This window comes from Gekko japonicus, unplaced genomic scaffold, assembly GCF_001447785.1.
Source record: "Gekko japonicus isolate JY-2015 unplaced genomic scaffold, Gekko_japonicus_V1.1 scaffold1868, whole genome shotgun sequence".
NCBI lineage: Eukaryota > Metazoa > Chordata > Lepidosauria > Squamata > Gekkonidae > Gekko > Gekko japonicus.
Window position 1 is genome coordinate 329,382 of NW_015164247.1, and position 15,991 is coordinate 345,372.

The following is a 15,991-nucleotide window of genomic DNA, read 5'->3' on the forward strand; positions in this document are numbered from 1 at the left end:
CTACTGATTACCCCCCCACACACACTCCAGTACAATATTTGTAAACCGTGTTTCCTTTGAAAAACCTTAATCATAGTCTTTACAGTTGTAATATTTATTTGTCAGCAGAATTGCTAGCCTTCCACTAGGTTTCAAAGACCCTCCACAGGGCAGGAAATAAAAAGCCTTTGGAACAAATCTCATGAAGGGCTTAACCTGGAATGGTACTCTGTTTTAAAACCTTAGTGGACTGAACAAACAGGCTGAGTTCTTAGTTTAAATGCAAAACTACGCTTCCAGGGAGCAAATTGTAAACTCAAGATACAGTGGGGCAAAAATGAAGAAAACAGTATTTCTCATGTTCGTGATACCTGAAATTCGTACATGCAGAATGACCCTCATGGATATAGCCATACCAAAGAAGTAATACCAGACATAGCATGCTTGCAAATACAGGAGCCGAAGCCCAGCAGCTGAAAAGTCAAACACCCTGCCTTGAAAATCACCATTAGGAAGCAGCACTGTATTTGTATTCATGTTGGGTCAGAGTCTCCAGGGCTATTTTTGGGCAGGAACGCACAGGAACAGAGTTCTGGCTGGCTCCCGAGTTGGCCACGCCCAGCAGGAACTCATTAGCATAATAGGCCACACCCAACAGCAGAAACTCATTAGGACTGGCTACATTAGGGGTATGTGGCCTAACATGCAAAGGAGTTCCTGCTACAAAAAAAGGCCCTGGGTTTTGACAACAAACAATGTAAACAGAATAAGAAGCAAAAGGTGTGTGTGGCTGGATGACCACACTTCTGGTAACATGGGGGTGCAGCCTAATGTGCTAACAAGCTGTGCTGTCAGGAGTGTGGCCTACTCATGCTAATGAGTTTCTGCTGTTGGTGTGGCCTATTATGCTAATGAGTTCCTGCTGGGCTTTTTCTACAAAAAGAGCCCTGGTCAGACAGTATTTCATGCACCTGCTTCCAAGGAATACTATCCACCCTGGAATTCCAAACATCTGAACCAAGAGAACAAGGATGAACAACATTTGTTGCAATTTATTTTGTTACTCAATTGTTATTCATGTGTCTGCATTTATATTGTTGTTTTGCTGTGGATACTGGTACTACTAGTACTGTATAGCTGAAAATCGAAGGGAACACATTCCACTTACCACAATGGTAACCTGAAATAAAAATCTTCAGTATCAGCAATTGTGCGCTCTACTGTAAACAGCAAAACATTTCCATATAACATCAAAGGAAACAAACTGAAGACAGCAAATATTTCCAGAATCAAATTACATCCTCTGTACTCCAAGGGAATTTGGGGGTATTTTTTTACCAACTTCTGACAAATTTCCAAAAAACCCTCTCTCTTTCTCACCCCCCCAAGAAGCACTGACTCTCAAAAAAGGCACACACCAAAAAGTCTCAGCCAATATTAGTATTTCTTCTTCCTCTGAACACCACAGAGTACTGCCCGCTACAATACACTGCTGTCAGAAGGAACATATGTGTTTTTAAAAAATCCTTTGTGTCCCATTCTGTGGGGCAGCCTGGGCAATTGTCAGGGCCCTGTGCTGGACACGCTGACAAGCCAGTGGTGGTGATATGATCTACCAAAGAACCCATCAATTACATTACCAATGTATAGAAAGAAAAACTTCAAAAGTATTTTCATCTATTTTATCTGATAGCAAAAAAAATCCAGCAACTAGATGCAGATGTCTACCTGCCCTTTGCAAATGAGCTATTCCACTCACACTGGTAGGTAATTTAAAAAATGACACCCACACATGATCAATCTAGCTCACACTATATGTCAGTCTTAAAACAATATCATTCTAGCTAATGTTATGTTATAGACAAACTTAGCCAGAAGCAATAAAATGAAACCATCCAAGCAGGGCACAAAAATGAAAAGGGGTTGGGGGGAAGCAGAGAATAAATTATTCTTCTTTTTTAAATTGATGTACCTGTGGGTGGTGTTTTTATTTTGCTCTTAAACTGTATATTCTGTATCAACAATTTATGCCAATAAAGGCTAACTTGAATTTATAAAAAGTTACTAGCAGCTGACAGAAAACACTGGCAGCAGAGTAGTAACATAAGGTCTACTGCAGTTCGAGAGGCAGAAGAACTCTCAATGACAGACCCATTCCTATTATAATATTAACTTCCCTTTTGAAAATAGTAATAGCTCTAACTCTTTGGATTTTGGGGGGATGAATGCTGGGAAAACAGAGTAAAGTCAAATTACCAACTGTGGTGCCTTTCTGAAGGGATATGAATTGTGAAAATTATGCATTTTGACCTTGTTTAGAGTGGTCTGAGTGGGAATAAAGAAGCTGTGTGTGCCCCATCGTGAACCAGGATCCCAGAATCACTAAAACCACCCCTTCTTGGGGGCATTTAACTATGCTGCATATAAGCCAAACATACAACAGATAACTTTCAGACATACCCCATTTAATAAAAGTATTTTCTCTTTTCAAATAGTAGATTAAAGCATACACATTTTCCCATTGTTTTTTGAATGTACATACATGAAAACAATCCCATGGTTAGTAGATATTAACTAAGACATAATCCTAGTTCACTGTGAAGTAAGCATTTTAAAAAGTGTAAATAGAAATAAATACCTGTTCGGATTTTAGTAGATCTAGCTGGTCCTGAAGCTTGTTTTCACTTTGCACAAGGCTCATACGTGAAGGGTCTGCTGCTAATTCAGCACTCATGTGCTGTAAATTATCCAACAATAATAGTGGTTCTGGATTCAGATTCTGCTGTATTGCCTCTTCAACCGGAATATGAAGAACCATACTGTTGCTGGGAGTCCGTTTTTCTTCTCTTTCTGTTACTGTGCTGTCATATTCTTTGCATGAATCAGATATTAAACTGCCAGGTTCAGAGAATGTGGTAGGGTCCACCTGTGTCCCCCCATTGGAGTATGGCTTATGTTCACAAGTTTTCATATTCTCTCCCTGTCTATGGCTAAGAATGAGTTCCAGTTCTTTACACTTCACTGAAATGCAATCTTTATCTCGTTTTAGAGACTGGATTTCTTCACTTAGTTGGCAGATTTCACTGTCCTTCAACTTTAATTCCTCAGAAAGATCTGAAAGTTTCAATGAAAGCTCCAGTTTCTCACGATGAGTTACCTCAAGCTTTTCCATAAGTTCTGTTGTCTCTTTTTCTACAACCTCCTCAATATCAAATGTTTCTGATCTTAAAATTTTCTCTCGCTTACCATGAAGGACTGAACTTCGGGCTTTATGTGTAACTGGCATATCTCTTTGCAAGTTCTGGATCTCTTCTGTAAAGGCTTGGAGTCTGGCTTTGTACTCAGCCTCTTGCTCATTCTTGCTCTTTTCTAAATCAGATTTTACCTTTAGTATAGAAACATATTCTTCCCTGAGTTCCTGATAATTATGTTCAAAGTTTTTCTCAGCAAATGAAAGAGAATTCCTTTGCTTCTCAATCTCTTCTTTGAGTACAATTTCTTGTTTTACAAGCCTCTCGTTTTCTGCTATCAGATCATCTATTCTGTTTTGCAAACCAAAGTCCTGTGAATTGGGACTAATATTATCAATGATCAAAGTTTCTTCTATATTCATAACAGCATATTTTTTAAATTTCTCTTGCAGAGCATTATTTTCATCTTCAAGAACTACATTTTGTGTTTCAAGTAATGTACATTTTTCTTGAAGATCAGCCTCTCTTTCTTTCATCTGCTTTTTCAATGACTCTATTTTGAGTTGCAATTCCTGAACTTCCTGTTCGAGCATACCTTTTTCTTTTTTTTCTTGTCTAAGAATATCTACTTCTTTCTGGAGTTCGTGGATCTGAAGTCTCATTTCTTCTGATTTAGAATTTGCCATGGCCTGCTGCAAATCTTTTAGCCTTGATATTTCTAATGTAAGCTGAGTCTGTTTTACTGTTAAGTCATCATTTTCAGACTTCATGGCTTCTATCTTTTTAGTCATTTCATTTTGTAATCCATCTAACTGCTGTCTATGTTTCATATGTAAATTATCTTTAAGATTTTCAGTGTTTATTCTGTGCTCTTGCAATAAATCATCTCTAAGTTTTGACAGTTCTTCCTCATGACTAAACAATAGCTGAGTTCTTAGTCTCTCTAGTTCAGCCTCTTGAGATTCAGCCATCCTGTCCAAAACGGCATCCTTTTCTCTTTCTAGCATTTCAAGTTTTATTTTGTAATTTGTAATTTCCGCCTCATGTTTTATTTCTAGTTCTTTTTGGATCTCCACTGCAGAAGCAAGCTCTGCTTTTAGATCTCCAACAGACATCAGCAACTCTTCAGAGTCATGTAACTTGGTGTCTTTTTCATTTATAGTCCTCTGGGCTCTCTGAATCTGTTCTCTTGCAAGACTTAGCTCTTGACAAAGATCTTCAATTTGACTTTTTAGAGAAGACTTTTCTGAGGTTACTTCTTCAAGCTGTTGTGAGAAATCCTGCCTCGTCTTTTCTCTCTGGTAGTTAGCATCTTGCAGCATCATATTCAATTCATTAATTGCAATATTCATTAAATGTATTTGATCCTCATTTGCATTACCAGAACCTAAATTCAAAGTTCTCTCCAGATCTGCTTTCTGTTGGGCAAGGAGCTTTTCAATCTCTATCGTATGTTCCCTCACTAACTCTTGCTTCATGTGTACTATCTGTTGCCCATGCACTTCTTCCAATTCTGCCCTGAGGTCTTCAAGTCTTCTTTGAGCTTCATGTTCCATTCTTTGCATAATGTCCTTCTCAAGTTGGCTATCTTTGTGACAACGCTTTTGCAGTTCTTCCACAGTTCCCATCAATTGTTTTATTTCATCAGAGCACTGTTTTTCTTTTTGCTTAGAACTTGCCAGCTCTACTCTCACATTATGTACCTCTCTATTCTTTTGTAAAACCTCTTCTTTTAATTCTTCAACAGATTTCTCAGCAACTGATACTTTTTTCTGAAGACCTACTATGTTTTCCTCTTCTTCTCTTATTTTTGCTTCCAATTTTTCAATAATTGTTTCTTTTTCTTGCAGCTTCTTCTTAATAGAATCTTCTTCAGTTACATGCCTCCTTTCCTGCAATACAAACATGTTGTCAGGATTTCTTGCATCTCTACATTTGATATCTGTTGAAACAAATTTCTATACAAATAATATAAAGGGCTATGATCCCTTTTCTCCATCATGTTTAGAGGGCGCTATGTGGAGACTCAAGGCCTGGATGGCAGAATGAGGGACAAATGCACAGAGTTACCCCTGTTGCAAGAAGCTTGCATAAGACTGCCAACTCCAGGTTGCTACAGACCTAAGAGTAAACCAGTTTTTCAAAAGGATCAATCAATTTAAAAATGTTAGTCTAAAAACACTTACACGAAATTGTATGTATGTATGCACATGAAATTGTGATGTAATACACAAAATCAAACTATATAAGTAATGCCTTTTTAAAAATATACAAATACTATTTTAAATGCCTAATATCCAATATACTGTAAATGTTGTTCACTGAATTCTAGCAATTAAATTCATTTTAGCTACTAATATATTTTAAGATTCTATATAAAATAAATGTAAATGAAAAAAAGCTTCTAATGAAAGCACTTTCCACCTACATACACATGAAGAATTTCCATGTTTTGTATGCTACAATAGCTTGGCAAACCAACACAACTGATGTTGAGAGAGTCTCTCTCCTTTCAACGATAATAATGTTATTAATGAGAAACATACCATTTCCAAGCCAGCTATTCTCTGCTGCAGAAGGGAAACTTGCATTTCATAGTCCTCATTCTTCATCTGATAACTTCTCAATACCTGCTCTTGTTCTTCTAGCTGCTGTTGATATGCAAGTATCTGCTGTTTGGTCTGCAGCAAGTCAGCAGCTGTGCTACTGTGACTAGTATTCCTTAGCGCTTCACTTGCCTGCAACTTGCACACAAAATAGATCTTTTAATACTGCTTGAATACCAATAGTCAGGGGAGGGAAAAAAGAACACAGTATTCTCCATTTCTTCCCAGTAAAGATAACAAAGAGCAAATTATGCTGACAATACCCCCCCCCCCGATACACATACATTTGCATTTAATGGCTTCCTTCTGTGAGTCCTCTAAACTTCAGGCCCTAGAGGGCTACTGGTGTCCAAGAGCAAGCAGATCCAAGCCTCAGCAAGCCTGCCATTGCCTTAGGGGCCACTTAGCTCAGATTCTTTATCAGCTATGGTACTTGGTGTCAGCTCACCAATTGTCTCTTCCTGCACTGCTGCCATTTTGGGGAGGAAGTAATAGGTGAGTAAATGCCCACTGCTGAGGCTGCTGAGCTGCGTGGCTCCTGCAGGTGTGGCTTGTAGTGCCATGGGCAACACTCAGGTTGGCTGACTCCAGGACCATTTTCATTTCCAAATCCACTCCTGGATTCAGGAGACAAATCATATGGGTGAACAGCCTTGTCATAGCAGTTATCATGTGGTAATGGATAAAATAAATTACTGGCCACACTTTTAAAACCTACTGTAATGTTGTGTTTTAAGCCTACCAAACCCTGACTGAAGTTCTGAATTATAGCCTGTTAATATATAACAGTCATGCTAAATAATAAAGCACTGGTTTCATTCAGAGTACAGTTCATGTTATAGTGCTACATTATATACAGACTACCTGATTAGTCATGATGCTACAAAGCAGTGCTATTACTGGAAAATGCTGCCTTTTAGGAAAACGTATTCTCATCTATGGTTAGAAGATGCATAGAAGTTATGACTGTAATTAACAAATGAATTTCCTCAGCTATATTTAACAAATAAAAGAACTGAATGTCACTTACTTCGGTAAGTGCTATTTAATACACAAAGTTTATTTATTTCTTAAAAATGCTGCCTTTCCATCAAATTAGGGCCCACAAGCCAGCAAACATAAAAACATAAAAACAACTAAACAATTAAAATACAGTAAATATATAAAATTCAATTAAAAACTTAAATAAGCACTAGTAAGAGGGCGAAAAACCGTTATAGATGATATACCAAATGAAACAAAAAAGTCTTCATCAGCTGGTAAAAGTGATTAATCTCCTGGGAGGGGCTTCCAAAGTTTTGGTGCTACGACGGCAGGCTAGGGATGCCCTAGAATTACACTTCATCTCCAGACTACAGAGATCAATTCCCTTGGAAAAAATTGATGATTTGGAAGGTGGACTCTGTGGCACTGTACCCCACTGAGGTCCCTGCCCTCCCCAGGCTCAATCCCCAAATCTCCAGGAGTTTTCCAACCTGGATCTGGCAACCCTATTCCCCACTGGTGGCCAGGGGGACCTGACAATCCTATGACAGGCATTTATATAATACGGCAGGCATATATTTTGTTTTCTGCTCAGGTTTAACTCCACTAATTTTCCAATATAGTTTTTGTTCAAGATGGGTGTCAACAATAGAATGCAAACTGTCACTACTGGGCTTTTCCAGTACAGCTCTCCTGCGCCTTGGTTACCAAGGAACCAGAGTAATTATTAAACAGAGATTATGAGACACTCTCTACAAGTGGATAGAGCACACGCTTTGCACGTCAGTTAAGGCAGCAGGTGTCCAATTTCTCCATTTCTTGGCCACCCCTGCAGAAAGCCCTGGCCCTGTGGTCAGTGGCTTGATATCCAACAACACCACTTAGAAGGCTCCATCTGAGTGTCGTTACTGAGGCAACTTTCACTCTAGTTCTCTAGTCTTCTGGTACTAAATTTTAACTTTCTGAATTTTTACATGTCGTCTGAATTTGATATTGTTATTGTCACAACTTTTATGTGACCTTGTAGCCCACTCTGAGCCCACTCGCGGGGAGGGTGGGATATAAATTAAGGAAAATAAACAAACAAATAAAATGTCCCGGCAATGAGGAATAGAAGACAAAATTTTGTTCTGTCCAGTTATCTTTTTTCATAGGAATTTCTGAATGACCACAGACCTTTTCCTTTAGCACAACTTAATGTTCTCCCCTCTGCTCTTTTGGAGGGCAGATATGCTCACACCCCGTATGTAAATCATCTCTCCTTCTGTCAATCTGGTTGGTAGAGACAATTGAGCACATTCTTTTATATTGTCAGTACTATCAGGAGATTCAAATAAAGTACATTACAGTAATTATCACTGCCTATCGAGGCAGATCCAATCAATTTTATTCCACTCTCCTCTTCACTGATTGCTGCAACAAAATTGCTGCCAAGGCAGCAAGATTTTGTGCCCTGGCTAATCTAATTAGACAGAAGATTACAACCACTTTTAAGAAATTTTAAATATATTTTAACCATTTTATTCATTTCAGTATACAGTTGTATTTAATGCCTAGACATGTCATTAATGTATTTATTTAACTTTCAATTTATTTCTTATATTACTGCACGTGTTGACCTAAATTCTGTTCTTGGATCGTAACAATAAACTTAACTTGATCTGCAGGTAGGTATTTGAATTTTTTAAAGAGAGGAACTGCTCAATGATATCATGAGTCTTAAACAAACTCAAGATTTAGAAAACACAATCCTCAAAATATTGCTCAACAGAAACTCACTACCAATATGGAAATATATTTTTCTTTCAAAAACTGTGTGGGTAGGAATGACGGATCACTGGAGGAGGGAAAAGACAAGAAATTAATAATCAAATCCTGTTTTTTCACTTTCCCCCCTCTGAATGACAGTTCTCGCACTTGAGATGTTCAATGTAATTTTTTTCATCTTTTGCTTTTCACATCTGTCAAATGGTTGTATTTTAAGCACTAGAGAGGGAATCTCTTCTCCTGGAATTAATGAACAGGGCTGAGTTTAGGTACAAAAAAGGGTCTTCACAAGAATCCTATTTGGGTTCTGGGCCAAATACCTTCAACCCACTTAACAGAGTCAATGGATCAAAACTTCTCTCTCTTCCTAACCACAAGAACAGGAGTTCCCACTGAAGAAGAACCAACAAGATGTATTTTGGCATAGCCTTTAGATAGTTAAATTGATAAATGGATAACAAAAAAAGTTTGTGATCGCGCTAACTTACATGTTGAAACTGAATTTGCAGTTTCTGACTCTGTTCAGTCAAATCCAAAAACTCCTTCATGGTTTCATCCTTCTCTTTTCTTGCTTGTTGAAGATTAGCAGTGAGTTGTGTGATGATGTCATCTCTTTTTTTGATAGCAGCCTCAAATTCCTGTAGCTGGAAGTTAAAGTTAAAGTGTTAATATGAATCAAAATGAACTGTAGAAAGCACACCAGAACTAGTTGCACTTGATGAAATTCTAAAGACAGAGTCTGTTCCTGCCATTTCTACACATTTTACGTATACATGTGAAGCTTTTTAAGATCAAAGATAAACTAAGGACATCATTTCCCAGACGAACACTAAAAAAATTATCTTAATTACTATGTCTACTAGAAAGTTGGTTGTTCCTTGCATGGATGATGAAAGCTGCACAAATAGGCTGTGCACGGACAAAATATCACCACCTACTCAGGACGTTCTCCAAGTATGTAACAAAATATGGCTTTAATTAATTAAATTAAAAGAAACATAAAAGCATGTCAAAAAACTAGGCTGATGACTGAATATGCTATAGGACCATGGAACACTAAATAAATGAGTAGGCATAAAGAATCCTAAAGTGGAAGATTTGCGGGATAATTCCAAATTGTTCTGCTCTGCAATTACTTAAAGGCCCCAAGCTTGTTCTGTATTAATGCCTGACTGATTTTTGAAACATGTATTCTAAAGAGATGTGTATTTTTATTATTTTAAACTTTTCAAGATCTTGTGAGCCAAATGGGCCAGAAATACCTGTTTAATTAAACATTAGACATCCATCATAACCATTTTTGGAGTCCAGTAGCACCTTTAAGGCCAACAAAGGTCTTAAAGCTGCTACTGGACTCAAAACATTTTTTTCTACTACTTCAGACCAACACGGCTGCCCACCTGGATCTATCATAACCATGTTTTCTTTATGTACCAATAGAATACTGGGCTTTGATTATATCTAACAGAGAGCAGTTCCACTCTGCTTTAACTTCTAGATACTATTGAAATAATCTAATATTTACTGAAAACTCTTAATATTTTATAATATTGGAAAACATAGCTTGGCAGAGATACTTAAAATATTATGCCAGAAATATTTCAGATAAGAATGAACAATATTAAATAAGAAATCAAAACAAAGTTCTATTTCTAGGAGGCAAAAGGCCTGGAAATGCAATTTTTATTTGGAAATATGTGGAACACTGCTGAAACAACCTTTGAGTTTGGAAGAAAGAGGTGATTCCTTGCCTCCTCCTCAGAGCCTGGAGACTGTGTTGAGTTTGAGGGGACAAGGAGCAGGACCAGACCTATAAAAGCAGATCAGGCCCCACACCCTACTCTGGCAGGTTTCAAGGCCTCGAGGAGTGATGAGATGGTGGGAAAGGATGATAGCAAAGTAGACGAGTGTGGGTGAGGGGTGCCAAGCAGGGTAGGGAGAGGGGTCTGGAAGTTTTTAGTCTAAACTTTGTGTTCTGTCAAACTTCGTGGATTGTTAGCTTGTACACTTCAATTTCCACACACTATACAGAATTAATTACAACAAAATGAATGCCAAAACAGCAAGGTAAACACAGTATAAAAATACTGTAAGAAAGTGAGAAGGCGTGTACAAATCAGTTGCTTTCCACTGCTTGGGCACTGGTATTTTAAGTTAAAGCTAACACAAAGACTTCTAGCTACATTAAAACAAACTTCCTCTGAAATCATTAAGCATCACAGAAAATCAAATATGTACTCAGATGTATGTATTTCTGACTTTTATGTGAGACAGTCAGATATTTCTAATCCCTGTACAAATATTCAGGTATATTTGGCTATATAATGGCATTTAGTTAAATTATTTTTCAATTAATTTTAAGCAATTGTTTTCCTTCAGTGCTTCAAAAAAGAAACATGAGATGCTCAACAAACAAAACAGACACAAAATCACACAGTTTAAAAAAGGTAGGACAAAGGTAGGACAAAGGCAGAGGAGAAGAGTAAATTTGCTGACTATGTAAATGTCTAGAAAGTATTCTTTTTCATGATAGCCAGGGCAACTCAAAGTTCTTTGAACTCCAGATTTAACACTAAAAAGGATTTAAAAACAAAACAAAACATGATTTCTTTCAAAATGAAATTAAAAGGATCTCATTTCCTCCACCCCACTATTTCCTCTTTGCCTTTCCACAAAGCTCCCATAGCCTTTTACCTTCTCCTGCTTCCTCATCTGCTCCCCCCCAACAGCCAACCTACATTCATCTGCCCCTTTGTCTTCAGGTTTCCTACTCCCCCCCCCCCCCGCAGCAGCCTCCACCTAAGAAACCTATGTGTAGTAGGGAACCAGGGTTCGATTGTTCTGCCAGTGAGGGGTGGGAGGGAGCCTTCCAGGAGTGGGGGGGCAGGGTTATGTTACCATAGAGTTTGGGCCAAAATGGTAGAGTGTCGCCGCACAATGTCCCCGGTGTGATGACATCACTTTCATGTGATACCATAGTGCCAATGTGCAACATGACTATTTGGGGATGGAGTTTTTCCTGCTGGCCAGCTGGCCACCAGCAGGCTGAAGCCCCAAAAATCGGGGGAAACCCCGCCCAGACCGGAGGTCTGGTAATTCTATATGGAACTCTCAAGGGCTTGTGGGAGGGTACCTCACTTTCCCTTGTATCTTCCTCTATGCTTTCCCTCCTCCTGTTAACCCCAATATACTCTCCCCTTACCCTGCCTCATTCTCACTTTCTCAACCATTCACCAACCCACCTTTTATGTGCCTCCTCAGTTATATTCATTATTTACTTACTTCATTCATGCCCCACCTTTCTCCACAGTGGGGACCAAAGTAGCTTACATTATTCTCCTCACAACAACCCTGTGAGGTAGGTTAGGCTTAAAGTATGTGCCAGCCCCAAATCACCCAGTGAGCTTCCACAAAAAGATGGGGCTTCAAGCCTGGTCTCCCAGACCCTACTTTGAAGCTTTGATACACCACACTGGCTTTCATAAGGTGGCTGCTGTTGAAGAGTAGCAAGCAGCCAGGCCTAGTTGAGTCACAAAAATCAGGTGGTATCAAGTCACTCAGTGGTTGCTGCCAGGCCTAGGGTGCCAACCTCCAGGTGAAGCCTGGAGATCTCTTGGAATTACAACTCATCTCCAGACAACAGAGAGCTATCCCCCTGGAAGAAGAGAAGAAGAGGAGATTGGATTTATACCCCGCCCTTCACTACCAAAGGAGTCTCAGAGCGGCTTACAAACTCCTTTCCCTTCCCCTCCTCACAACAGACACGCTGTGAGGTAGGTGGGGCTGAGAGAGCTCTGACAGAAACTGCTCTTTTTCAAGGACAGCTCTTATCAGAACTATGGCTTGCCCAAGGTCATCCTGCAGGTGCAAGTGGAGGAGTGGGGAATCAAACCCGGTTCTCCCAGATTAGAGTCCGCACACTTAACCACTACACCAAACTGGAAAAAATTACTGCTTTGGAGGGCAGACTCTGTGGCATTATAACCTACTAAGACCTGGCCCCTCCCCAAACATTTGCTTCCCCAGACTCCACCTCAAAATCTCCAAGAATTTGGCAACCCTAGGCAGGCCTGGCCCAGGTAAGTACTCCCTGTAAGGCCAAAACAGCCTTGAAAAGACCCTGCCCTCTCCCCCTGCCTTTTTATTCACAGAAACCCAGCCTGGAAAGCTGTGGTTGCCTAGCAATGGACACTGAGAGAATCTGTTTCTTAAAGCTACGGGTGCTCATTTTATTATTCTGATGTTTTTTTTTTTAAAAAATGTATTTTTTAAATATTTCATATTTTATGCAAACCTGGGGCCCTTTTCAGGTTTGTAGAAAGATCTGTCTTGCCTATTCACAGCTCAAGTCACAGGAATTAAGTATCAGATTTTGCTGATTTTGCCATTAGTACTAAAAAATTGATTCAGCACTTCTGCACTACACATAAAACACAAGAAACAGGACAAAACAGGTACTTCTAAAAATAAGTGTGTTTCTACAGAATGCTAACATTGTTCATATTGTACTCTCCAGTGATACTGATAGGTGAGAAACCAATGTGTCTTAAATGCACACACTGAAGCAAGTTTTCTATGTTGAATGTATGGTATGCATAAGATACACATTATCTCTTCCACTCAAACATTTCACACAGAGGGGTGAAATGACACTGCTGCTGCAGAAAAAGCAGTGAAGAAGACAGAAGCAGGTGGGGACAGCCTCTTCATGGTCCAGCCCCCATAATACTTGCTGCTGGTCCTGCCCCACAATTTTCACACCACTATTTACAGTTTGTCATGTCAGCACAGACAAATGTGAGGCAACAAATCACACACCCTTACAGGTACATCCTTTCCTGCATCACAGTTGAGCGATGGCTCAAGAGATACTACAGCTGAGCTGGTAACGGGGAAAAAAAGCCAACTGAAGGGCTAAAGGAGGAAGCTTAATTCTACCATTCTAAAGCTAAGCTGTGCCTCCCTGCCCCTTCCTGGCCTAGCTACCAGCAGAGATTTCATATAGAGACTCTGCAGCAGTCATCCTTCTGCCACCCTGACATTCCCACTTTTAAGTTTTTCCTTTGCTCCACTTAAAGGAAAAAGTCCTGGAAGCACCACAAGAAATGTTCAGAAAGAGTATGTTGTCATGTGGAAGCTCCCCCCCCCCCAGCTCCCCTGCTGGCCACATGAGGCAAAATCCCCAGGTGGAAGCCACACCCACCCACCCTTCAAAACTACTGTCCAGACACTGTTCTCCCTCAGTAGAAAGAGCCCCAATTTAGCAGCCTGAGCACAACCACATCTGTATTAATTTCTCATAGCAGAGTGAAGTGCCAGTCCTCAGGCTTCTATTTTCCACTGAAGCAATTTTTATTAGTCAACTTGGATAAATTCATAAATAAGTAAGGCATACATAGTCCTTGACTAGCAATTCAATTCTGCCGGTAGCTCAATCAGGAAAACAAACTGGGAACAAGTGTTATCCGGTTACGGTGCACATAATGGAACAGAAACAGGCTATTTTACGGAACAAACTGTGAACCCCCTCAACAGAGGATAGAATCATAGAATCACAGAGTTGGAAGGGGCCGTACAGGCCATCTAGTCCAACCCCCTGCTCAATGCAGGATCAGCCTAAAGTATCCGTGACAAGTATTTGTCCAGCTGCTTCTTAAAGACTGCCAGTGAGGTGTTACTGCTGCCAACACTACTACTGCCAAATACAAAAATCAAACACTGAACTGAAAAGGATGAAAAAGAGGCAGACAAATGGGATTTTCTTGAAAATCAAAAGCAGTAGTGATGAACAAATGTCATTAACAAAATTCTCCTCCTCCTCCTCAAAAACCATGCCAGACAATAATGATGGTCTGTGTGTTACAATGAAGCATGCAGAAAGCAACATAAGGTAATTATACCTGTTGCAATCCTTCTGTACCATATGCTGCCCTCATTTCTTCTAGCTCTCTGTTTAGCTCTTCAATCTCTTGTTGTTTTCCAGCCAATTCATTCTCCACCATCTCCAGTCGTGTCAGAGAATGCTGCATCCCAAGTTCAGAATAATTCTCTCCAAATCCAAATTCTTCTTCCTAAACCAATCCAAGTTCCTTAACAGTCCAGCACTTTATAGGGTTTGTTCAACATGAGGATACTTAAAACCATTTCATTTTCGTCATATGAGATAACACTTTAGTATATTGCTATGGAAACCTGCTTTGTAAGTATAATTTACTCGTCAAGAGCAGTGACAACACAGCACTACTGCAAGTCGCAATTTTAAACAGAATTTTGTCTCCCAAATGTTATAGAAGAAGTGACAGCATACATGTAGAGTCTGTGTATGCTAGTAAACCTATATGGCATGCATGCAAGCATAAGAGAAATTGTTAGTACTTGTAATATTTCCCAACACAAATAATTTAGTGTTTTAGTAGTCAATGCCATGATTTACTGTTCAATACAATACCCTGATAAAGTCTGCAGGTACCTCTGTTTTCGTCAAAAAACTGCAGCCATTTACCTGTATAAAAACAAGTGCTATATGCGTTACAATTTAATATTTAACTTAGTTTCTAGTTTTCATCTAATAAGATTTTAATTTTTGCCTGATTTATGAGGTCATATTTTCAGATAACAGCTCTTTGGGCGGTTAGGAATAACAATGAACATTGCCATGGAATACCAAAGCAAAGGAAGGGATTTTGGATACGCAACCTGGAGTGCCGTCACACGTGCCAGATAACGGGGGGGGGGGAGTGTGTGTGCCACTGGTTAAGTTCCCCCCGCCACTGCATGATCAGATGCAATGGCGGGTGAACCGGGGGGGGTTCTTCGCCGTGTGTTTCCAGTGCGCTTCAACAAGGGATCACTGACGCAATGGGAGCACGCTGGAGCGATCACACGGGGAAGTCCATCTGTGGCCCGTCGCGAACCCCTTTGATACTGCACTTTCCCCGGTATTTTTTAACTCCGCTTCTTCGGCGGTGTGCAACGGGTTACCAACGGGTGCGGGACGCTTGCTAGATGTTCCTGTGTGATTGCGCCCTTAAAATCCACCCGGCAGTCATGCCTATCCTGTGGCTAATTCTGCGTGTGATTGGGACCCTGTATAATTATAGGATTTTCATATCCATTGTTTAGGTTTACAGAGCAATGGGCCATGCAGAACCTTTGCGTTTAAGAGATTACCTCATGGCTAGGTAACCGTACATACCAATGGCATCAATCAATATTATATTGTCCAAAGGCAATTTCAGTATCGGGCAGCAGAAGATGACTCAAAGTTTCCACTAAATCCATCTACTAAAAGACAGACATTTTGCTAGCAAAAGGTCCAGTACAAGTCATTATTGTGCTGTTGACACATCTGTGCTGATTAGTGCTAAGGATTACACTATAAGAGTGATGAAAATATTACCTATGTAAGCCAGAGTTAAAAGACCACAGGACTGGTCTAGTTAAAACACACCAACCAGTCAAACA

General features: G+C 39.7%; 1 protein-coding gene across 5 annotated transcripts in view; it reads right to left on the reverse strand.

Moving 5' to 3' along the window:
* Positions 1-15,991, reverse strand: part of AKAP9 (A-kinase anchoring protein 9) — a 143,049-nt gene that overhangs the window by 97,377 nt on the left and 29,681 nt on the right. For 4 of the 5 annotated variants that reach the window (XM_015408640.1, XM_015408636.1, XM_015408635.1 and 1 more), the window contains exons 4-8: positions 14,976-15,029; positions 14,428-14,598; positions 9,016-9,171; positions 5,717-5,914; positions 2,618-5,062 (exon numbers count right to left, since the gene is read on the reverse strand). In XM_015408640.1, the coding sequence (XP_015264126.1) occupies positions 2,618-5,062; positions 5,717-5,914; positions 9,016-9,171; positions 14,428-14,598; positions 14,976-15,029 (3,024 nt within the window). The remainder of the gene's footprint in view (positions 1-2,617; positions 5,063-5,716; positions 5,915-9,015; positions 9,172-14,427; positions 14,599-14,975; positions 15,030-15,991) is intronic. The other variant, XM_015408637.1, reaches the window with a different exon arrangement.